We start from the raw sequence: 25,130 nt of genomic DNA, 5'->3' as shown, positions 1-25,130 counted from the left end.
CAGATATTCTGTAGTCTGTGCATAGGTATGCGTAGGTTATTTCATTTTATTATAGATAAAGCTTCCTTCTGTGGTTTTGTTTTTTCAATTTGGTGAGCTTTAAGGAATGAAGCACTCATCCACAAATTTTTTTCTATATTCGTAACATTGGTACCAACTTTTTTTTTTTTTTCAAGAGGAGTTTTGCTCTTGTTGCTCAGGCTGGAGTGCAATGGCACGAACTGGGCTCACTGCAACCTCCACCCTCCGGGGTTCAAGTGATTCTCCTGCCTCAGCCAACCGAGTAGCTGGGATTACAGGCATGTGTCACCATGCCCGAGTAATTTTGTATGGCGTTTCTCCATGTTGGTCAGGCTGATCTCGAACTCCTGACCTCAGGTGATCTACCCGCCTCAGCCTCCCAAAGTGCTGAGATTACAGGCGTGAGCCACTGAGCCTAGTCATCATCATTGGTACCAACTTTTAAACATTTTATTTATTTTCTTTTTTCTCCCTCTCTATAATCATGTACAATATTTTTTTCTAGAAGCAGAGAGGGATCTCTTAACAGATATTTAGCCAGTTATAGTAGAGGGGTTAAATCAGAGATCTCCATTTTTCATTCAGTAAAAGATTATAAGATATCTACTATGTAAAAACTGCAGTATTAAGAAGTTAGGGGATATAAAGACATATAAAAATATTTCTATATTTAGCCAGGTGCGGTGGCTCACGCCTGTAATCCCAGCACTTTGGGAGGCTGAGGTGGGCAGATAATGAGGTCAGGAATTTGAGACCAGCCTGGCCAGCATGGAGAAATCCCATCTCTACTAAAAATACAAAAAATTAGCTGGGCATGGTAGCGCATGTCTGTAGTCCCAGCTACTCGGGAGGCTGAAGCAGGAGAACTGCTTAAACCTGGCAGGTGGAGGTTGCAGTGAGCTGAGATTGTGCCATTGCACTCCAGCGGGGGTGACAGAGTGAGATTCCGTCTCAAAGAAAAAAAAAGAAAATTCTATATTCAAGGCATTTATAGTCTAGTTGAAGAGAGAAGAAAGATGCAGTAAGTGCCACAGTACCATGTGAGCATGAATAAAGTGTTATGGGTGCACAGGGAGCACAGAGGTGGGGGAAATAGTTTATGGCTATGACAATTTTTTTTTTTTTCAATGGAGTTTCGCTCTGTCATCCAGTCTGGAGTCCAATAGTGCAATCCCGGCTCACCACAACCTCTGCCTCCCCGGTTTAAGCAATTCTCCTGCCTCAGCCTCCTGAGTAGCTAGAATTACAGGCATGCACCACCACGCCCAGCTAATTTTTGTATTTTTAGTAGAGACGGGGTTTCACCATGTTGGCCAGGGTGGTCTCGAACTCCTGACCTCAGGTGATTGGCCCGCCTTGGCCTCTCAAAGTGTTGGGATTACAGGCGTGAGCCACCATGCCTGGCCGGCTATGACGTCTTAAGAAAGCTGCATGGAAGAGTTGGAATATGCATTGGATCTTGCAAGATGGGTAGGATTTTTACAGGAAAGAGCTCCAAACAGAGGCAATTCAGGCAGAGTGAATGTTAGAAATAAAGGGAAGTAGGAATGTAAGAAACCCAGTGCGCAGGGCAGTCAGTTGAGTGTAGGTGAAGGGTACACTCAGGGTAATGATGAGAAGTAGTAATTTCTTACCTGGCGCTGAGGGCTACACTTGCTAACTGCAAAAAGCATGGAAAACCTAGGTGAGAACCTGGCTTTCTAGCCTGCCAGCATGTGAAGATGCTACTCTGGACTGCTGCTTGGGTCATGTGCCTTGGATTAGGGGGAAATGCAGGAGAGGTTGCTTGGGACCAGGGGACCAAAGATGCAGAATACAGGGCTGACACTCAAGCCTTGACAATGAAGTGTTCACTACACTGCGAATTCCTGAGCATCAGCTGTTATATAAAATGCCAGAACATGAGAAAGATGGGCAGGAGCTGTCTCTGAATAGTCTCGCCTACACCTTCTCCAAGGTGGTCCTATTAGCATCCCTCAAGCCCCGAAGACCTTGGGCAGGTGTCCAGAAAGCCTCAGCAGCCCACCACTGCCGGCAGAGACAAGCACACAACGAATATGAGAAACTCCCTTCTGAACAATTTTATGCTCCTACCCTGCCACTTAGCCAAGACATAATAGCAGCAGGGTAATCAAGTCTCACTTGACTGCAATTTAATTACCTTTCCCAGGTTTACCATAAGTAATTAAAACTAAGTGACCCCAAAATAATGGGAAAAAGTTCATATGGGATGTAAGATGTCTGATCTTATCAGCAGGAGCTCATTCACAGGATTGGGTAATTGCTAACAGCCTTCCCAGTCATTAGCCTTGTGTGGGCTGCCTATAGCTTTACCTCAACTTTTTTTTTGTTTTGTTTTGTTTTTTTTTTTTTTGAGACGGTGTCTGGCTCTGTCGCCCAGGCTGGAGTGCAGTGGCACAATCTCGGCTCACTGCAAGCTCCGCCTCCCGGGTTCACACCATTCTCCTGCCTCAGCCTCTCCGAGTAGCTGGGACTACAGGCGCCCGCCACCACGCCCGGCTAATTTTTTGTATTTTTTAGTAGAGACGGGGTTTCACCGTGGTCTCGATCTCCTGACCTCGTGATCCGCCCGCCTCGGCCTCCCAAAGTGCTGGGATTACAAGCGTGAGCCACCGCGCCCGGCTACCTCAACTTTTTTATTTAAAAAAAAGAAGTAGTAGCCAGTCTAGGCAACACAGAAACTCTGTCTCTAAAAAAAAAAAAAAAAAAAAAAAAAAAAAAAAAAAAAAAAAAAAATTAGCCGTGTAGTGGCACACGCCCGTAGTCCCAGCTACTTGGGAGGCTGAGGTGGGAAAATCACTTGAGCCCGGGAGGTTGAGGCTGCAGTAAGCCATGATTGTGCCACTGCACTCTAGCCTGGGCGACAGAATGAAAACTTGTCTCCTCCAACACAGCAAATGACTATGAGATACGCTAGGCCTTTTCTCTGAACCTCTTTTCTCATACAGAAAGCTGCAGTGTTGGCCAGGCGCGGTGGCTCACGCCTGTAATCCCAGCACTTTGGGAGGCCGAGGTGAGTGGATCACAAGATCAGGAGATCGAGACCATCCTGGCTAACATGGTGAAACCCTGTCTCTACTAAAAATACAAAAAATTAGCTGGACATGGTGGCGGGCACCTGTAGTCCCAGCTACTCAGGAGGCTGAGGCAGGACAATGGTGTGAACCTGGGAGGCGGAGCTTGCAGTAAGCTGAGATCGTGCCACTGTACTCCAACCTGTGTGACAGAGCGAGACTCTGTCTCAAAAAAAAAAAAAAAAAAAAAAAAAGGGAAAGCTGTAATGTCTTAGGGAGCCATGGTTTGCTCACCAAGTCTCTTCATGTCAATTAGGACACTAACACTAACACTGGATTTTTTTTTTTTTTTTTGAGACAGGGTTTTGCCGTGTTGCCCAGACTGTCTTGAACTCCTGAGCTCGGCAATCTGCCCGCCTCAGCCTCCCAAAGTGCTGGGATTAGAGGTTGCAGGTGTGACCCACTGTGCCTGGCCCTGCCCACCCACAGAAGGGCAGGGAAAGGTTGCTAATTAGAGCATATGGGGAAAGTTATGCCATTGTCGTCCTTGGAAAGCCTGAGAGAATGGAAGCTACAAAGCTCATGAATTACCTGGAACCAGGTGATCAAATGGACGAAGGCAAGTGTAGTTCTGGTTTAAGAGAGTGGTGATGTTTGTCAGTCTTATCCAGGAGTCTGGAAGAGGACATGGCGTAGCAGGGGTGCAACAAGAAAAATGTCTGGAATGCTACATTTATTCATCTATAAAAATTCAGGAGTTCAGCTGGATGACTTCTAAGGCCTCATCTCACACTAGCATTCCAGACTTAGTGCTGGAGCCAGACCATGAGAAATCATGAAGTTCCAATTTCTTCTAAAGGTAAGAGGGAGCATTCAAAAGGTTTTTAATAGAACAAGGATGTGATCAGAGATATTCTTTAGAAAGACAATGTTGGCAACATGCCATCCTTGTGAAATGGGATAAAGTAGGAATATAATAACAACAACAATAATAAATAAAAAAAATAGCAACCAACTATCCTAAATGCTTTATATGGCCGGGCACGGTGGCTTATGCCTGTAATCCCAGCACTTTGGGAGGCTGAGACAGGCAGATCACTTGAGGTCAGGAGTTCATGACCAACCTGGCCAACATGGTGAAACCCTGTCTCTACTAAAACACAAAAACTAGCCGGGTGTGGGGGTGCGCACCTATAATCCCAACTACTCAGGAGCTTGAGGCAGGAGAATCGCTTGAACTCAGGAGGCGGAGGTTGCAGCGAGCTGAGATCACGCCATTGCACTCCAGCCTGGGTGACAGAGTGAGACTATCTCGAAAAAAAAAAAAAAGCTTTATATTTACTAACTAATTTAGTACTCCCAATAAATCTACAAGGTAATTCAGTTTTACCCCCATTTTATAATGAGAAAATCAGGCACAAAGAGGTAAGGCCATTTTTTTTTTTTTTTTTTGAGATGGAGTCTCGCTCTGTTGCTCTGTCACCCAGGCTGGAGTGCAGTGGTGTGATTTCAGCTCACTGCAACCTCTGCCTGCTGGGTTCAAGCGATTCTTCTGCCTCAGCCTCCTGAGTAGCTGGGACTACAGTGTGCACCACCACGCCTGGCTAATTTGGCCAATTCTTTAAGAGACTAATAAGTGACAGACCTAGGATTCAGTTTGGCAGTCTGACTCAAAGCTCATGTTCTAATTCATAAGAACAATGGGGGAAGGATAAATATAGAAGACAAAGAATGATGAAGACAGGAAAAATAAGTTAGAGAACACCACAATGTAGTGGTATAGTGGCTCATGCCTGTAATCTCAGCACTTTAGGAGGCACTCAGGAATTCAAGCCTGGGCAACATAGTGAGACCTGGTCTCTACTAAAAATATAGTGGCACATGCCTGTGGTCCTAGCTACTCAGGAGGCTGAGGTGAGCAGATCACCTAAGCCCAGGGTGTTGAGGCTGCGGTGAGCCACGATCGCATCACTGCACTCCAGCCTGGGGGACAAAGAGAGACCCCGTCTCAAAAGAGAGAGAGAGAGAGAATATCACAAGAATGATTTGGGAAAGAGACAAAGACTTTATCTCTGGGTCTGACCTCTTCTCCTAAGCTCTAACCACAAACTGAATACCAGACATCTCCACATACCTGATGCCCTACAGGCACTTCCAACCTCTTGTGCCCTACACAGACCTTATCTCCCACAAATCTGTCCCTCCTTCCTCATCTCAGTGAGTGCACCACCATCCACTCTTCCTGTAACCGGAAACCTGGGCTTCATCTGTCAACTCTCCCCTCCCTTACCCCACATGTCCCCTTCTTGCTCATTCCTTGTCAGTCTCCTTAGATTCCTTTTCTTATGTCTAAAATTGCTTGCTGTTAGTTCCCATTCCCCAAGGTTTTGTTTTGGTTTCTTTTCTTTTCACGTCACACACTCTCCCTGGGTGATTTCATCTACTCTGCTCCCAAGGCTTCAGTTGTCAGTTCTCAGTTTTTTTTGTTTTTTTTTTTTGAGACAGAGTCTCACTCTGTCACCCAGGCTGGAGTGCAGTGGTGCAATCTCGGTTCACTGCAACCTCTGCCTCCAGGGTTCAACTGATCCTCCTGCCTTAGCCTCCCAAGTATCTGGTATTACAGGCGTGTGCCACCACACCCGGCTAATTTTTGTATTTTTGATAGAGATGGGGTTTCGCCATGTTGCCCAGGCTGGTCTCGAACTCCTGGGCTCATCTGCCCACCTCAGCCTCCTAAAGTGCTGGGACTACAGGCATGAGCCACCATGCCCAGCCTTCAGTTATCACTTCTGTGCCCGCCACTTCCAAATTTGTACCTCAAGCGCAAGCTTCTTTCCTAAGCTCCAGCCCTGTAGATCAAGGCTCCTGTACATCGCCATGCATTCAACTTGTCCCAGACGGAATTTATACTCTCCCCATCTCCCAGCCTGCCAATCTTGCTCTTCCTCTATTAATTTCTATCTTGAATAGCACACCAGAAATCTTATTGCTCAAGCAACAAATCTGTTTTTTTCCTTAATTTCTCTTTGACCTCATATATCTAGGCAGACACGTTTTATAGTTTTTAATCACCTTATTGTCTGTCTTCTCCATCTCTACTGCTATTTATTGCCTTAGTTTAGGACCTCTTCTATCTCACCAGAATTATTTCAATGGCCTTCCTGCCTCCATGTTTACCCTCTTCAGGCCAACCTTCCTAATATAGCCCAAATAATCTTCCTGAAATACTAATTTAATCATGTTGTTCTTTTGCTTTAAGCTCTTAAATTACCATTACCTATCAAACTCCTCAGGGAACAATCTATTACTTGGCCCTTGTCCATCTGCATGTATAGCCTTGTCTCTTGTATCCATCCCTCTCTGAATTATACTCTAGTCATGGTGAATTGTTTATCATTCTTTCATATAACAAATATTTATTGAGTTCCTGTAGGCCCTCAGGATATAAAAGTAAACAAGAGAGATAAGGTACTTACATTCTGAAACTAATGTTTTACTTGTGAGAGACAAGTAAAGATAAGACTAGATAGCGACGGTGTTATGAAGGAAATGAAACAGGTTGATGTGATGGCGGTTAGTGGGATAGATTATTTCCAATAGGGTAGTTGGGGAAGGTTCCTCTGAAGAGGTGACATTTGAGCTAAGATCAAAATAAGGAGATGTTTCTGGAATAAGATATACTTTTTTATACTTCACAATCTTTTTTTTTTTTGGAGACAGAGTCTCGCTGTCGCCCAGGTTGGAGTGCAGTGGTGCGATCTCGGCTCACTGCAGGCTCCGCCCCCCGGGGTTCATGCCATTCTCCTGCCTCAGCCTCCCGAGTAGCTGGGACTACAGGCGCCCGCCACCTCGCCCGGCTAATTTTTTGTATTTTTAGTAGAGATGGGGTTTCACTGTGTTAGCCAGGATGGTCTCGATCTCCTGACCTCGTGATCTGCCTGCCTCGGCCTCCCAAAGTGCTGGGATTACAGGCGTGAGCCACCATGCCCGGCCTTTTCTTTTTTGAGACAGGGTCTCACTCTGTCACCCAGGCTGGAGTGCAGTGGCATGATCATTGCTCACTGCAACCTCCACTTCCTGGGCTCAGTTGATCCTCCCACCTCAGGGGTTACATGTGCACACCACCATGCTCAACTAATTCTTGTATATATATGTATTTTAAGACAAGCTCTCACTCTGTTACCCAGGCTGCAGTATAGTAGCACAATCTTGGCTCACTGTAGCCTTGACATACCAGACTCAGTCAGTCCTCCCACCTCAGCCTTCTGAGTAGCTGAGACTACTGATGTATGCCACCACTCCTGGCTAATTTTTGTAGTTTTTGTAGAGATGTGGTTTTGTCATGTTGCCCAGGCTGGTCTCAAACTCCTGGGCTCAAGTAATCTGCCCACCTCGACCTTCCAAAGTGCTGGGACTACAGGTATGAGCCACTGTGGCTGGCCACTTCACTTTTTATGTATCTAGAATACCTCTGGCCAGGTGCAGTGGCTCATGCCTGTAATCCCAGCACTTTGGAAGGCCGAGGTGGGAGGACCGCTTGAGGCCAGGAGTTCAAGACCAGCCTGGGCAACACAGTAAAATCCCCATCTCTATAAAATTTTTTTTAAAAATTAGCTGGGCCTGGTGGTGTGCGCCTGTAGTCCTAGCTACTCGAGAAGCTGAGGCAGGAGGACTGTTGGAGCTCAGGAGTTTGAGGCTGTAGTGAGCTATGATCATGCCATTGTACTCCAGCCTGCAACAGAGGGAAACCCTGTCTTGAAAAAAAACAGAAAACAAAACAAAAAAACATCACCCCCAAAACCACTCCTTTCTCCAGCTCAGGTGGCTCTACTCATTTGCTAAGATTCAGCTCAAGGGTCATTTCCTTAAGCCTTGCCTGACCCTTTCCTCCCTTCTGACCTTACAGATCTCTACCATAGCACCTATCACTTCTTACTGCACATAGTATAAATACCTTGAGGGAAGAGATTAAGACTTATGTCGTTTTGTTTCTTTCATTGCCTAGCACAATCTTAATCAGAGAGCGGGTCTGTTAGTATCTGATAAATCAGTGAAATGCTTGAGATGGGTCTCTATTAGTGGTGTGCTGAAGCTGGCTTGTTTCACCTTGGGAGAGGCAATTATTAGCATCTCTTCTCAACTCAGCGTTAGGTGATATCATTGGCTATAGTGGAATAATTTACACCACAGAAATTAGCAAACGTTTCGAATTACGTCGCTTATTTTTTCCTTTGGAGGGCTGGTTGTCAACAATTTATCAGCATACCACTGGTAGCAGTGTACCACAAAACTCTGGATATTTTTGACCAATTGATATTAGTAGTTTAAAGCAAATACTTCTGAAGGTTTTGTTATGAAAAACAGCAGTCCTCTGCAACCCCTATTTCTCATTTCCCTCCTCCCAGAGGCAACTCTTTTAATTCTTTCTGCTGAGTATTTTGGTATTACTTCCATGCCTCTAGGTATTAACATAATTGTATTACTAGTTCTTTATTTTTCAGCTTTAGGCATTATCAATTGACTTTCTACAATGAAAAATGAGAATTTAGCTCTCCTTTCTCCCTTACCCCGATTTCCCTTTCCATCTTTCATCCTTTCAATAGAGTTATAGCATAACTTTGGCCAGTAGTCAGGTTTACTATATTATGACTATGTAAATTCTATTTTGTAGCGGATCCATAGCAAACTATGGTCTTTTCATTTCTTATACAGGTTATGTATCCCTTATCTGAAATACTTGGGACCAGAAGTGTTTTATTTTTTATTTATTTATTTCTTTGAGACGGAGTTTTGCTCTGTCACCCAGGCTGGAGTGCAGTGGTGCAATCTCAGCTCACTGCAACCTCTGCCTCCTGGGTTCAAGCCATTCTCCTGCCTCAGCCTCCTGAGTAGCTGGGACTACAGGTGCACACCACCATACCTGGCTAATTTTTTTTTGTTGTTGTATTTTTAGTAGAGATGGGGTTACACCATGTTGGCCAGGCTAATCTCGAACTCCTGACCTCAGGTGATGCACCTGCCTCAGCCTCCCAAAATGCTGGTATTACAGGCATGAGCCACTGTGTCAGGCCAGAAGTGTTTTAGATTTTGGATTTTTTTTGGATTTTGGAATATTTGCATTATACTTACCGTTTCAGCATCCCTAATCCAAAAATCTGAACTCTCAAATGTTCCAATGAGAATTTCCTTTGAGTGTCAAGTTGGTGCTCAAAAATTTTCGGATTTTGGAGCATTTGATTTTGGGTTTTTGGATTAGGGATATTCAACTTGTACAACTTCTTGATTTTCCCAGAGTTAATAATTGTCGTTTTTGTTAAATAGTGTTGTTTTTTCTATGTTATCCCCAATTCAACTTCAAACTTTTAGCTAGTTGTCTAAATCGACTTTCAAATGTTTGTATGTATCTGGTATTTTATCAGTTGCATCTTGTTGAATAAATCTTTTCTGGATTCTTTGGTTTTGTTCCACTTTGGATTAACTAATCCCTTTATGCCCCATTTAGAGCTGTCATTCTTATCTCTGTTCACTGTTATCCCATAGATTCTTTTTGCCCTTTTTCTGAGTTGAATCTCTTGTTTCTGATCTTTCTCTGTTTGGTTTATTTTCCATTTTAGAGGAATAAATTTCCTAGTAAAGTTTTTGAGACTTTTCATATCTGAAAATGTTTTTATTCTATTGCCCTCTTGATTAGCACTTTGCCTGGGTATACAATTTTAGGTTAAAATTAACTTTCCTTCAGAATTTTGAAGGCATTTTTCCATTATCTTTGCCTCAAGTGGGGACATGGGGAAACATACCCTTCCTCCACAGTGACTGAGTTCATGAGAAGGCAATTGGTAACAGTCACTCTATCCTTTATGAGACAGGATGAGCCAATGACTGAGCGCTTAATGGATGACTTCTCTCCAATCTGTGTCTCTGGCCCAATGAGGCTGTCAACTCCAACCTGTAAAAGGCAAAATATAAAACTCTGTCCACCCATCTCAACCAACTGCAAACCACCCTCCAGATCCCTCAAGCTGGGATCTAATGGGATCTTTCCATAGAGACACTTCAGCAAGAGGGACCATCATCAGTATTTCTCAGGGCCACAAGGTCATACAACACCTCTGAGACCAACTCAAACCTATTTGAAGCATGGGCCCTCCTCCCTTGCCAAGAAAACAAAATAAAACAACAGACACATATACACACTCATGCACTTGTGTATACAGATGTGCTCTCTTAAAGAGAGTGCTCAAGTCAGAGTTAGCAGGGGGACAGATTGTGCCACTGCACTCCAGCCTGGGCAACAGAGTGGGACTCTGTCTCAAAAAGAAGAAAAAGAAAATTGGGATTGGCTCAGGAATCTGTAGGACCCACACCAGATAAAACCTCAGGTGAGCCTCAACCTGGATTGGTTACAGATCCAAGGGAGTCCCAAGCCAGAGAGCTTATGAGAAATCATAGCTAGTCCCACATTTACCCATGACTAGAGTCTTTCAGGCTGAGATTGAGAGCTCCTGTGTCTGAGTCCCAGCACTATAATGGACCCTTCCTTACAAGGTCATTACTTGCCCAGGCAGTCTTGTTGAGTGAGATTTTATTCTCAGAACCCACTGTGATTTCCCTGGGGCTAATGAGGTTCAGGACTTAAAGGCCTCAATCCGGCTTCTCAAGAACAAGTCTCGATGCTCCCAAAGAACATCCCATGCCCACCCTGGCCACACTAGCACTTACCAGGTGTTTGCTGACAATCTGGGCTGACGAATGGACGGGTGGTTCTTCTGGACAGAGAGCAGACAGCAATTTGGGCACCTTAAGGACAGAGATTTGGTCACTAAAGATCAGAAAACACCAGAAAACACCTTAGGTAGAACCCAGTGCTCAATCAGAGATATGGGGAATTCTCAGTCATAGCTTGCTGTCTGAGTGAGGGAGAGCAGGAGGCTGCTGCATTCCCCCTAGGACCAATATTATTCATGCAGCAGCTTCTAGATGGCTTTATTGTCAGTCTCTTAGCTGTGAATGCTCCTCCTTGAAAGTAATGCCATGTCCCTTGGCTGGGAGGCACTGAGACCAGTCTTTAAGATACCCACATACCACCTCTTGGGAAAGGAGGCCTGATCAGGTCAAGGAACACCCCGAATCCTGATCATAAGCATCCTGGGTTCCTGGTCACCTCCTGGACCACTGTGACCACTCATGAGGTGAGGATGAGATCCATTTTAGACAAATTCCAAAACAAGGACAGACCCTGAGAAGGCATCTATCCACCAGCCAAAAGAAAACATGAAGGGGAAGTTCACACTATTCCCTCTCCAGTGTGAGAAACCTGGAAAGGTTAGAGGTATGGGGGGCTTTGGCTACCAGTCCACTAGGAAGGCATAGGTAGTGCACCTGTCTGTGATTCTCTAGCATAGACAGAATGCTGGTCAGAGCACTGTGTGTGGCAGCCACACTAGCTGACAGAGGCCTTGTCAGCATGGCTACACTGGAATATGAAGGCTAATTCCGAGCCCCCAGCCCTAGGATCTCTTCCACACTCCACCCAAGGCTCTTCAGGCCTGTCTGCTGCATAGCCCCTGTTGGCACTTCAAAGGATACTTTTCCCAGCATGCTCCTTGAGAGCAGGGCCCCTCTTTCATGATGTGGACACAGCAGTGCACCTGTGATCTGGACAAGTCTTCCCACTCAGGTTATCCATGAACATCTTTCCAGACCAGCCTGAAAGACTCTAGTCATGGGTAAATGTGGGACTAGCTATGATTTCTCATAAGCTCTCTGGCTTGGGACTCCCTTGGATCTGTAACCAATCCAGGTTGAGGCTCACCTGAGGTTTTATCTGGTGTGGGTCCTACAGATTCCTGAGCCAGGTTTTCTTCAGAAGTCAATCCCAATTTTCTTTTTCTTTTTTTTGAGACAGAGTCTCACTTTGTTGCCCAGGCTGGAGTGCAGTGGCACAATCTCAGCTTACTGCAACTTCCACCTCCCAGGTTCAAGCAATTCTCCTGCCTCAGTCTCCTGAGAAGCTGGGATTACAGGTGCGCGCCACCATGCTTGGCTAATTTTTGTATTTTTAGTAGAGATGCGGTTTCGCCATGTTGGCCAGGCTGGTCTCGAACTCCTGACCTCAGGTGATCCACCCGTCTCAGCCTCCCAAAGTGCTGGGATTACAGGCGTGAGCCACTGCGCCCGGCCTCAATCCCAATTTTCAACAATTTGTTTTATATTATTCTGTGCCCCACTGCCACCCTGGTCTGCACCTGCAATTATATTTTCACAGGGTTCTACCAGGAGCAATGTCAATAACTAATCTTTTCATTATCTCACCTCTGTTATCCTTGAATGCCACCCCAATGTAGTTTCCTCAATTATTTATCTTTTCCTATCCTCTTTTTTTTTTTTTTTTTTTTTTAATACAGAGTCTCACTCTGTTGCTTAGGCTTAGGCTGGAGTGCGGTGGTGCGATCTCAGCTCACTGCGACCTCCGCATCCCAGGCTCAAGTGATCCTCCCACCTCAGCCTTCCAAGTAACTGGGACTACAGCCACACGCCACCACACTTGGCTAATTTTTGTAGTATTTGTGTAGAGACAGGATTTTGCCATGTTGCCCAGGCTGGTCTCGAACTCCTGGGCTGAAGCGATCCACCTGTCTCGGCCTCCCAAATTGCTAGGATTACAGGCGTAAGTCACTGTGCCCGGACTCTTTTCTTATTCTCATCTAAACCCTCTACTGCTCTGCATTTCCTTTTGCTAGTCTCATTATTCCTCCCTCCCAAAACCTTCCTCCTGGGCCTACTATACAATACAGAGTTCCTTTATACTTTCAACCTCTTTACTGTCCCCCTCTCCACCCTCTGCCTTCATTAAGGCCTGGCTTATCTTTGAGGACACTGCTTCTCCTTCAGTGGAAACTATTTGTTCCCCATATCTCACAAACTTCAAGGTTAAAAGGAAGGGCTAGCAAGAGACTCCTCATTAATGCTGTTTGCAGACAATTCTCTTTCAAAGTCATTCCTTTCCTGAGGCTTTGCCATCTGGCCACTCTCTACTCTGCTCCCTCACCTTCTCAGGGAAGCCTCCTCTGTATGCCTATGTTTACTTCATCAGAGTAATGATTACAGAGTACTTACCTGCTTATTATGAAGTAAGTACTGCAGATATCCCCATGCTGAACAGAATAGGAGGAACCTGCTGACCCAGAGGCCAGAAGTTAGCCTTCCTGAAGATCTTAGCCTTTCCCTGGAGCCACAGAGGCCCTGACTATGGACCAGGCCCCCTGCTTCCCTTTTTGCTGCACCTGAGTACCCTAGTAGTCTCCCTTGACATGCCAGGTCTTGCTCAACCTTGGGAATGACAGGGATTCTTAACAAGTTACTATGTACCTAATGAAGAAACAGACAAGTGGCTCAGTCTGTTTCTAGGACAAGAGCCCCATGATTTTCTTTCTAAACTCATGCTCTCACCTGTCTGTTTGCTTCCATGTAGAGTCCCAGTGTGCTCACTCGAGAGCAGAGCCCCTCTTTCATGATGTGGACATAGCAGCGCACCTGTGATCTGGACAAGTCTTCCCACCTGTCTCCTCGACAGGCATTCCAGCAGGCATCATAGGGAGCCAGGTTCAGTGTATTGGCTTCTTTTATAAAACTGTAAATATCTTCAGAACAAACACCCACACCAAGGAAATAAATGAGAGAGAGATAACAGAACAGATACAGACTCGTCAAGTTGTTTTTTGTTTTTTTAAGAGATAAGGTCTTGTTATGTTGCCTAGGCTGGTCTCAAACTCCCAGACTCAAGCAATCCTCCCACCTCAGCTTCCTGAGCAGCTGGGACTACAGGTATGCACCACCATGCTTGGCTCTAAGTTTTAAAAGAGGTTACAGCTCACACTTCTCCCTTTGAAACTCACCCACAAAACATGAACCCTGAGGAAATCCCACTAAAATCTGTAAGAGAAAGTCAAACTAAAAGAGGCAGTGTACTTCCCTAAAATATATGATATAAAAATGCTTAATACGAGGTCCTAAAAGCATGTGACCGGTAATCAAGACCACTAGGGAAAATAAAACAGATGACCTCTGTAAATCATGAAATAACACAAGCCAGCGTCCAGGCTTTAGTGGCCAGCCAGGTTGACTTTGTGCTGCTAGTCTCTATCACCATATCTGGTAGCTGTGCTATGACAGAAAGCACAGAACTTGGAGCTCAGAGTACCAGGGCTCTAGTTTTTCAGCTCTCACAACGACCCTTTGAGATCTTTTACTTTCTGATACAAAAACTGGGGCTCAGAGGACTGAGTCACCTGCCTCAAGACACAATGCTGGCCGGGCGCGGTGGCTCATGCCTGTAATCCCAGCACTTTGGGAGGCCGAGGCGGGCGGATCATGAGGTCAGGAGATCGATACCATCCTGGCTAACACACAGAAACCCCGTCTCTACTAAAAATACAAAAATGAGCCGGGCGCGGTGGCGTGTGCCTGTAGTCCCAGCTGCTGGGGAGGCTGAGGCAGGAGAATGGTGTGAACCCAGGAGGCGGAGCTTGCAGTGAGCCAAGATTGCACCACTGCCCTCCAGCCTGGGCGACAGAGTGAGACTCCATCACGAAAAAAAAAAAAAAAAAAAGAAAGACACAATGCTAGTAAGAGGCAGTCAGATTTCAAATCCAGAACTGTCTGATGCCCAGTTCTACAATCCTAATCATCATGCTGTACTGTCAGTTTATTCATTTGATAAATACTTTTTCAGAACATCTACTATGAGTCCACGACTGGGCCAGGGATTAGGGATATGACAGCAAACAAGACAGATCCAATCTTCAGATCCTGTCACGGAGACACTCGGGTTGGCCTGTGGTTGGACTGCGATTGTACATTCCTTCACTTTCCTTCCCTTGATAAAAGAGGCTGAGTTTAATCAGGAATGGGGCTGCCTAGAGCCTAGAGAACAGGGGAACTAAGAAGTGGCAGGTGGAGTTTAAAGGCAAAATGGTCTAGTGAGGAACAAAGCCAAACCAGAGCTATGAATCAGAGAATGGGGCTGGAGGCATGATTAGCCTGTTGCTGAGAGCACAGTGGCAGGATCTGCCTGAGCAAGCTTGCCCAGAGCTCAGTGGGTTGGCAAGCCTGTCTTGCCTCATAGGCTAGAAAACAGTCTGCTGCCTTGAGACCATCTCGGGCTGGGCTAAACTGCCCAACCACTCTTTCCAAAGGTGCTGCTACCCTTGTCCCTCTTACTGAACCAACCCAAGAACTGACCTAAGGACTTCAGCTCCTTTTTCTTTAGATCCTCCTCTTTTTCTTCTTGTCCCTGTTGTGAGGAAGCTGAGGAAAACTGTTTTCTCACTAGATACGGAATCAGTTCACTCCGGATAGAAGTGATTGACCTAGAAAGAAAGAATGGCCAAATATGAGAAACCTGACTGTCTGGAACATACCAGGATCAAAAGCTCTGTGCATACAAGGAAAAGCCAAATCCTTTCCTGTCATGGCACCTTGGGACTGTCAGAGATCAAATGTGGCATCGACTTGGCAGTTTGGAGAAGCAGAGTGCTTCCTGGTGGGTACTGAGACAGGATGTTGGGTCTAATTGACCAGGAGTCTGTACCAGGGGAAGAAGGGACCTGATCTTTAGTACAGTGTGTGTTTTTTATGTTTTTATTTATACTTAGCAATGGAAAGCAAAGAGCTAAGAGACTAGCACATGTTTTTCAGTGTTCTCTCACACTGTGACCTTATTAGAATTTTATATTGCTAATTAATTTATGTAGCATTTACGAAGCATATGCCAGTTACTGTGCTAGGCCTTGGAAATATATCATTTCTGACTTCAAGGAATTCAAAATCCAATGGACAGTAGCCTGTACGAGTTTAAGAGGAAAGGCAGAAGGAGGTTAAGCTAATCAGGTAGGCAAGGGGGCCAGATCACGAAAGCGTTCGTGGTGAAATCACCTTTGCAAAAATAACAGTGACAAAATTATGACAGTGAAAGAAATCTGACCTAATCAACTCCATCTTGCTGTTAATCTCCAAACTGCTCTTGCTCATTCCTGGTCATAGGCTGAGCTAACTTTAGGAGAAAACTTTTTTTTTTTTTTTTTCTGAGACAGGGTCTCACTCTGTCGCCCAGGCTGGAGTACAGTGGTGTGATCTCAGCTCACTGCAACCTTCGCCTCCCAGGTTCAAGTGATTCTCCCACCTCAGCCTCCTGAGTAGCTGGAAAGCTGGGATTACAGGTGTGAGAGCCACATGCCCGGCTGTTTTTTTTTTTTTTTTTTTTTTTTTGAGACAGTCTCGCTCTATCGCCCAGGCTGGAGCGCAGTGGCATGATCTCAGCTCACTGCAACCTCTGCCTCCTGGGTTCAAGTGATTCTTGTGCTCCAGTCTCCCAAGTAGCCGGGACTACAGGCGCATGCCACAATGCCTGGCTGTTTTCGTATTTTTTGGTAGGGATAGGGTTTTGCCATGTTGGCCAGGCTGGTCTCAAACTCCTGGCCTCAAGTGATCCGCCTGCTTCAGCCTCTTGAACTGCTGGGATTACAGGCATGAGCCACCGTGCCTGGTGTTGTTGTTGTTGTTGTTTTTGAGATGGAGTCTTGTTCTGTGGCCCAGGCTGGAGTGTAGTGGTGCGATCTTGGCTTACCGCACCTCCACTCCCAGCTCAAGTGATTCTCCTGCCTCAGCCACCCAAGTAACTGGGATTACAGGCGCCGGCCACCATGCCTGGCTAATTTTTGTATTTTGAGTAGAGATGGTGTCTCGTCATGTTGACCATGCTGGGTCTCAGACTCCTGACCTCAGGTGATCCGCCTGCTCTGGCCTCTCAACGTGCTAGGATTATAGGTGTGAGCCACCATGCCTAGCTAGAAATTTATTACAGTTTATAGTTTAAATGATAATAGCCCTTCTCAAAATGAAACTGCCTTTATAAAACTAATAAAAGCATACAAGTTTAGGATTACAAGAGGGGCCTGAATTCTCATGATTACCAGTCATTGTTCCAAAGGTCATGAGATTTGCAACTTCCCCAGTTACTCCTGTAAATAACATCACTATTGTAGAAGCTAAGATTGGCTTTTTAAGATGTCTTTTCTGACTTTTGCATTTCTGATGACTGGATGACTCCACTAGGACCAGTGACCCCTCTGTGGCCCCCACCCAAAACTGGACTCAGCAGAGGACTGTTTTCCACACCCCTATGATTGCATCCTCAACCAATCAGCAGGACTCATTCCCTAGACCCCCTGCCTGCCAAACTATCCTTGAAAAACACTAGCCTCAGAATTTTGGGGGAGGCTGATTTGAGTAATAATAAAATTCTGGTTTCCCGTTTAGCTGCCTCTATGTGTATTAAACTCTTTATTGCAATTCTCCCATCTTGATAAATAGTCTCTATCTCGGCAGCAGGTAAGATGAACCCACTGGGGAGTTACAGTGGCAGTCTAGAAAGTCTGGACTGAGAAGCCAGTCGTAATTTTTTCTTGTTAGATGGGGTCTTGCTCTGCTGCCCAGGCTGGAGTGCAGTGGTGCAATCACAACTCACTGCAGTCTTGACTACCTGGGCTCAAGTGATCCTCCTGCCTTGGCCTCCCGAGTAGCTGGGACCACAGGCATGTGCCACCATGCCCAGCTAATTTTTTTATAATTTGTAGAGGCAAAGTCTCACTATGTTGTCCAGGCTGGTCTTGAACTCCTGGACTCAAGCAATCCTCCCACCTCAGCCTCCCAAAGTGCTGGGATTACAGGTGTGAGCCACCGCACCTGGCTGCCAGTGGTAGTTTTTAAGCAAGAAAGTGACATGATCAGTTTTATCTCTTATTAAGGTAATTCTGGTAGCAATGTGGAAGAAAGCCTGGAATAAGGAAACTGAAGAAAGGGAGACCAATTACAATATTCTGAGAGATGAGATAATGAGGCCTGAGAGAGGGGTTAAAGTATGGGCAGCTCTATAAACCTGACTTGCTGCATACTTCCCACCACCTCTCCCAGCTCCCTTCAAAGAAGCTCTGCATGCTGACACAAGACCACACAGATGGAGTGTAGGTAGAAAACGAAGGCAAGATAGAGGCAGAGGCTGAGGAGGGTATGAACCCTGGAGCTACACAGTTCATGGTTTTTGTAATTTTTAAAGAATCAAGTCAAATATCTTTGAAAAATTCTGTGTTAAGCTGTGAGCTCTTGTATTGAATTTCAATGTGATTTTTCTCCTGATCCTTTGATGGAGATTTAAAAATTTCCATGTGAATACAAAGAATGAAGCAACACTAACTCTTAGCTCTTTTTCTCCCCCTTTTAATGCTTCAAACTAGTGTGGGCAGCAAATGTTCCTCCTCCATTGGAAAACAAGTCAGTTCCCTTTGAAGAAGTGACAAAGCACGGACAGCTGGGGGATTTCAGGGCCATGATATTTACATTACGGACCAAAAAGAACTGTCACTGCAAGAGGCAAGCACGCGAGCCTTGGCACACGGCTCCATCAGGCAGAACCATTCGAGAGGATCCATGATTTGAAGAGATGCTATGAAACAGCCCTGCCAGGTCCCACCCACCTCTGCTGGAGCTCAACATTAGGTCATTCCCCATAATGCAGTTGGCTTAGAAGCATAATGAAGGAAACAATTACTCTTCCTGCTTCCTAAAGTGCAGGCAGCTCAGAGCTGTGCCAAGAAATGTTACAAAGCTACAGTGAACCATTATGAACATCCTGGGCCTAGGCCACGAGCTGGATACAGTGTCCTGGTCAACCTTACTTTCTCCTTTCCCTCTTACACACAGCCTTCCTAGAAACACCTGTCTTATCTCATGAAATCATAAACTCTACTCAAGCAATCACAAAGGAGAACAACAGACTTGACTACTAGCAAACAATCCCACCAAATAAAAAGACAAAATAGTTGCTATGAATAGGGCAAAGAATATTCTTAATAAACACATATCTGTTCAAAAAACATATACAATATTTTCAAAGAAGTAAAAAACTAAAATAAGATGCAATTTCTCCTCCAACTAAATTAACTGATTCAAAACAATTTTCATTACTGATAAGAGTGCTTTGAGAACAGTTACTATCACATAATGGGAATCGGAGTATAAACTGATAAAATCTCTGAAAAATAATTGGCAACATTATAGCAAAAGACTTGAAGATATTCATATAATTTCACACTGTAATTCCATTTCTATAAGTCTATCCTAAGAAAAATATATTACTCAGTAAATATTTGCTGAATAGATGAAATCATCAGATTATAAACAAGAATCTTTCAAAAAAAGGTATTCCCCTGTTATTTATAAAAATGGAGAACAATAAAATATTCAACAATGGTAGATCAAAATACCTCTATAACAGAATGTCATATAGGCAAAACTGTGACTGTGAAGAATTTTTTTTTTTTTAAGACGCAGTCTTGCTTGGGGTGAAATGGCATGATCTTGGCTCACTGCAACCTCTGTCTCCTGGGTTCAAGTGATTCTCCTGCCTCAGCCTTCTGAGTAGCTGGGCTTACAGGCGCCTGACACCACGCTTGGCTAATTTTTTTAATTTTTAATTTTTGTGGAAATGGGGTTTCACCATGTTGGTCAGTCTGGTCTTGAACTCCTGACCTTGTGATCCGCCCACCTCGGCCTCCCAAAGTGCTGGGATTGCAGGCGTGAGCTACCGTGCCTGGCCAAGAATTTTTTAATGATAGAAGAAAATGCTTATAATACTCAATGAAAAAAGCAAATTATTTTTTTTAGATGGAGTCTCGCTGGAGTGCAGTGGTGCAGTCTCGGCTCACTGCAACCTCTGCCTCCTGGGTTCAAGCGATTCTCCTGCCTCAGCCTCCCGAGTAGCTGGGATTATAGGCGCCCGCCACCACGCTGGGCTAATTTTTTGTATTTTTAGTAGAGATGGGGTTTCATCATGTTGGCCAGGCTGGTCTCAAACTCCTGACCTCATGATCTGACCTGCCTCAGCCTCCCAAAGTGCTGGGATTACAGGTGTGAGCCACTGCACCCAACCCAGATTATGTTTAAAGTGTGATTTCAAGCATGTATTCTCACTATATATATGAAAATAAAACAATGGAAATAAATACACTAAAATGTTCACAATAGTTATCTCACAGTAGTGGAATTATGAATGTTAAAGCAAACTAAATATGGCCTGAGAAGTACTTCATACTTCTATATTTGAGTCCTTGCGGACAAACTGCATCCTAACTTAATAGGTAGACGAGACTGAAGACCTAACTTAGGAGTATGTGCCTGTACCAATAGCTGAGAAATGGCCAATCCCAGCAGCCATAATTCAACCACTCATACACTGCTGAGTGTTCAAACCGTGTTCAAATAAGGCAAATGCCGAGCTGTAACCAATCCAGTTGTTTTTGTACCTCACTTCTGATTTCTGTACGTCACTTCCTTTTTTTGTCTAAAAATTGTCAAATGCCTCTGACCATGAGGCATCCATCCTTGGAGTCTTTCTGAATTTGCTATGATTCTGGGGGCTTCCTGATTCATGAATCATTAATTGTTCAATTAAACTCCTTTAAACTTAATTCAGTTTGTTTTTCTTTTAACAGATGGTGTCAGAAGTTGGATCTGAAGTAGAGCTTTAATGACCCCCAGGAGCACTGAGTGAACAAGCAAGGTACCCGGAAGGACCCACTTATGTCCATCGATCTCTCAGAGCGACTGGGGATTGTGGGTAAGCTCTCTCTCAGATTTCAGAGCTCCAAGGATTTGTGTTTTGAGCTGTCCAAGTTTCTTTGAGCAAATTTCTGATCCAAACTGGGTTTGGAAGTCACAAGAGAAACTTGACTGGGTCCAGGATAGGACTTGTTCCAGTAATTAGCCAGCTTGGATCCAGTTAGAGGCTTCTTATATCTGACTGGGTCAGAAAGAAACTGGCTTTAAATGGTAATATTGTAGGGATTGTAAAATTTGGCTCTTGAAAATTCACAGGGATTGTTTGTGTTCTACCCCTTTGTTTCATTTTTCTTGTGTGTTTAGGTAGGAAAAATCCTTGGCTAAATTCATCAAGGGAACCTGAGAGCAAAGCAAATATTTTATTTTATTTATTTATTTTTTTTTTGAGACGGAGTCTTGCTCTATCACCCAGGCTGGAGTGCAGTGGCCCGATCTCGGCTCACTGCAAGCTCCGCCTCCCGGGTTCACGCCATTCTCCTGCCTCAGCCTCTCCGAGTAGCTGGGACTACAGGCGCCCGCCACCACGCCCGGCTAATTTTTTTGTATTTTTAGTAGAGACGGGGTTTCACTGTGGTCTCGATCTCCTGACCTCGTGATCCGCCCGCCTCGGCCTCCCAAAGTGCTGGGATTACAAGCGTGAGCCACCGCGCCCGGCCAAAAGCAAATATTTTAGGTAAAAATGGGATTCTTAATTTCTGGAAAACTGAATTCCTTCCAGCTTATACATTAGCTGGTAAGCAGTGAAGTCTTACAGAAATGGCAAAATCTTACCACAGATAACTTACAGTAGAACGTTCCGAATGAACAATGCACTGAAGTGCATTGAGACTCATCTAGGGATGCTTATTGATACGCAGACGCTTCTAAAAAGATTTCAATATTTTCATTTAAAGACTTTACAAAGGCCAGGTGCAATGGCTCACGTATGTAATCCCGGCACTTTGGAGGGCCAAGGCGGGTGCATCACTTGAGGTTAAGAGTTCAAGACCAGCCTGGTCAACATGGTGAAACCCCATCTCTATTAAAAGTAGAAAAATTAGCCAGGCATGGTGGTACAGGCCTGTAATCCCTGCTACTCGGGGGGCTGAGGCATGCCTGAACTCGGGAGGTGGAGGTTGCAGTGAGCTGAGATCGCATTACTGCATTCCAGCCTGGGCGATACAGCCAGACTCTGTCTCCCAAAAAAAAGAAAGACTCTATGAAATGCACCTAAATGACTAATTGATTAAAAAATTAGATTTGCTAATCTTTTAGCTTAGTTACTATCTGACCCAAAGGAAACAGACTGCAGCACCAATTGGCTGACTTTGGATATGTAACGGGGGTACATTTTGCCTGAGTAAAGGATGGGATTGGGTGAGAGGCCCTCCCCTCAATAAAGTCCGTCTTGGTTAAAAATGGATACAGATGACAGGGCCCAACTGGGGGGCAAGTTTGGGCCTTGCCAGTTCAATATTGGGTGCTAAGCATCCATATGGTGGCTAATGTCTATGTTTTGTCACATGTATTTTGCTATTTCCAGAATGGGAAATATTAGAATTCAGGTCCCCCATGCAGCCATTTGGGTGGCAACTTGCAAAATTTAGAGGAGTTTGCCTGTGGTTCCATGATTTTCCTTTGTGATGCAGCTTGGCCCCAGGAGCGATGGTGTGGCAAGCAGGGTCGCTAGGGCCGCTCAGGGAAGGGGAACCCAGAAACAGGACATGCCGGCAAAGGGGTAAAAATTTCTTACCAGTCAGACTTCTGGCTTCTCTCTCTCTCTCTCTCTTTGTGTGTATGCAAATTGGCTGAATGAATGGTAAAAATCACTGTTTATCTCCTCTGTAAAGTTTTGATTAATGAGAAAAAGAATTCTGAGGCTAGTATTAAGTTGTAACAAATCTAATGTATTTTGTACTATGAATTTGTCTGTGTTGTTCTGTCATGAAGAGGGGTACCTTAGGATAGAACAGGGTAAGCTTAGGACCCCATAAACTGCTCGAGATGGCCCAGCAAGTTGGTCAGTAATAAATTTTGCTGCAGGTCCTTGAAACAAACAAAAAAACTGGGTGAGGTCTCCATCTTGTTTTCTGTCCTTGGGAACTTGACCTTGTAACCATGTGGCCATAATTTCTCTTGGTCTTTTCCTTCCAGGGACAGGAATTCTGGGATTCATGTCATAGCTAGCTCTCAAAATTATCTTGAATAGTTAAAAGACTTTGCAAGCACAAAATTAACTACTCTAGACTCCTTCTGGGAAGAGCGGGAAGAGCAATGGAAACCACCAGTGCTGTAGCTCAGCAGCTAAGGCTTTGACTTTTCACAGTGATGTCCTGGGTTCAATTCCTGGCTTAGGGAATGAGTCCTTTCTGGTTTGGTATCTGCGTGACCTTTACCATTAGTTGATTATCTTCCTCTCTACGAACCATCTTGAATTTTCCTTTCCCTAAGCACCTGGGAAGTTACCTTTGGTCAAGTTCAAAAGCCAGAAATATTGTCAGTGTGGCTAGAGTTGGGTAATAAGAAATTTAAAAGGGCCTTTTAAAAGAGTCCTATGGCCAGGAGTGGTGGCTCACGCCTGTAATCCCAGCATTCTGGGAGGCTGAAGCAGGTGGATCACTTGAGGTCAGGAGTTCAAGACCAGCCTGGTCAACATGGTGAAATGGCATCTTTACTAAAAATACAAAACACCGGCCGGGTGTGGTGGCGTGTGCCTGTAATCCCTGCTACTCAGGAAGCTGAGGCAGGAGAATTGCTGGAACCTGGGAGGTGGAGGTTGCAGTGAGCTGAGATTGTGCCACTGTACTCCAGCCTGGGTGACAGAGCGAGGATCCATCTTAAAAAAAAAAAAAAAATTAAGCTTTTAACCACAGTGCTTTTATTTTTATTTACTTTGTTTTTTATCTTTTTTTTGAAATGGAGTCTTGCTCTGTTCCAGCGATTCTCCTGCTTCAGCCTCCTGAGTAGCCGAGATTACAGGCACACGCCACCATGCCTGGATAATTTTTATATTTTTAGTAGAGATAGGGTTTCACCATATTGCCCAGGCTGGTCTCAAATTCCTGATCTCCAGTGATCCGCCTGCCTTGGCCTCCCAAAGTGCTGGGATTACAGGCGTGAGCGACTGCATCTGGCCCCTATTTTATAAAGAAGGAAACCAAGGCTTAGAGAGGTTAACTATCTTGCCTAGGGTTAATACAACTTTTATAATTGATAGAATTGAAAGTCACTCCACATCCGTCCTAAAGTCCATGGCTCTTTCCACTATACCATATTAACTAGCATCTTGTGCTTACTTCAACCAAAGCACTTTCCACAGGATTTAGAATTCTCTGCTTGCTGTCTCTTTACCCATAAACATACAGATTTTTGGATACAGAAAGTAGAGCTTTCTTGGCTGAGCCTGGTAGCTCACACCTGTAATCCCAGCTCTTTGGGAGGCCTAGGCAGGAGGGTCTCTTGAGCCGAGGAGTTTGAGACCAGCCTGGGCAACATATTGAGACCCCGTCTCTACAAAAAATAAGAAAATTAGCCAGTCATGGTGGTGAGTGCCTGTAGTCCCAGCTACTCGGGAGGCTGAGGAGGGAGGATCACTTAAGCCCAGGAGTTGGAGGCTGCAGTGAGCTGTTACCACACCATTGCACTCCACTTCAGCCTGGTGAAAGAGCAAGATCCTGTCTCTAAAAAAAAAAAAAGTAAAGATTTCCTAATTTGGAAATGTAATGAATTCTAAATATGTTTCTCTATTACTAATATTACTAATATTTCTAGAAGTCCCAGAGATAAAAATGAATGCAACTAAGAAGTTCAAAGGAGACTACCTTGATTTAATCTTGGGAGCACCTGCATCTTCAGATATCAGTATGCAGCCACCCAATAACAGCCCTGTTGAGAAGGTGTGAAAGTCACATACTCTTAGCTTAATTTTGTTGTTATTGAAGTAAAGGACACATCGTGCAATCTCTAGGACATCTAAGGATATGTGAGGAAACCAAGTACAGCCAAATCAATGGATGCCTGAACTGAACAGTAAGAAACCAAGACTACTACTGCCAGTCTCTCACGGCACTATCTGGTCCCTCATCTCTGCTTCTTATCTCCACTCTGCTGTCTTGTGCTTACTCGTGGCTTTCTAGCTATTCCACACTTTCATCTTTTTTAATTTTTAACTTTTTTTTAGAGACAGGGTCTCTTTCTGTCTACCAGGCTGGAGTGCAGCGGTGCCATCATATATAGCTCACTGTAGCATCAGCCTCATGGGCTCAAGTGGTCCTCCTGCCTCAGCCTCCTGACTAGGTGAGACTAGAGGTATGTGCCATCATGCCCAGCTAACATAACTTCGTTTTGTATGTGGCTTTAATTATTACTTTGATTCTGATCTTGCCATGGCTGCCTATCCCCAACTCTTGACTTCACTTTGTG

The 25,130-nt window shown here is 44.7% G+C and overlaps 1 protein-coding gene across 1 annotated transcript in view; it reads right to left on the bottom strand.

The window, feature by feature from the left end:
• EIF2B3 (eukaryotic translation initiation factor 2B subunit gamma) overlaps window positions 1-25,130 on the bottom strand; it is a 137,316-nt gene that overhangs the window by 15,503 nt on the left and 96,683 nt on the right. Inside the window, exons 7-10 of the mRNA XM_055254581.2 lie at window positions 15,297-15,424; window positions 13,506-13,696; window positions 10,776-10,853; window positions 9,854-10,002 (exon numbers count right to left, since the gene is read on the bottom strand). Of these exons, the coding sequence (XP_055110556.1) occupies window positions 9,854-10,002; window positions 10,776-10,853; window positions 13,506-13,696; window positions 15,297-15,424 (546 nt within the window). The remainder of the gene's footprint in view (window positions 1-9,853; window positions 10,003-10,775; window positions 10,854-13,505; window positions 13,697-15,296; window positions 15,425-25,130) is intronic.

Source organism: Symphalangus syndactylus, chromosome 12 (assembly GCF_028878055.3).
Source record: "Symphalangus syndactylus isolate Jambi chromosome 12, NHGRI_mSymSyn1-v2.1_pri, whole genome shotgun sequence".
Lineage (NCBI taxonomy): Eukaryota > Metazoa > Chordata > Mammalia > Primates > Hylobatidae > Symphalangus > Symphalangus syndactylus.
The sequence above is the reverse complement of the archived record's forward strand: the minus strand, read 5'-3'. Positions and strand labels throughout refer to the sequence as shown.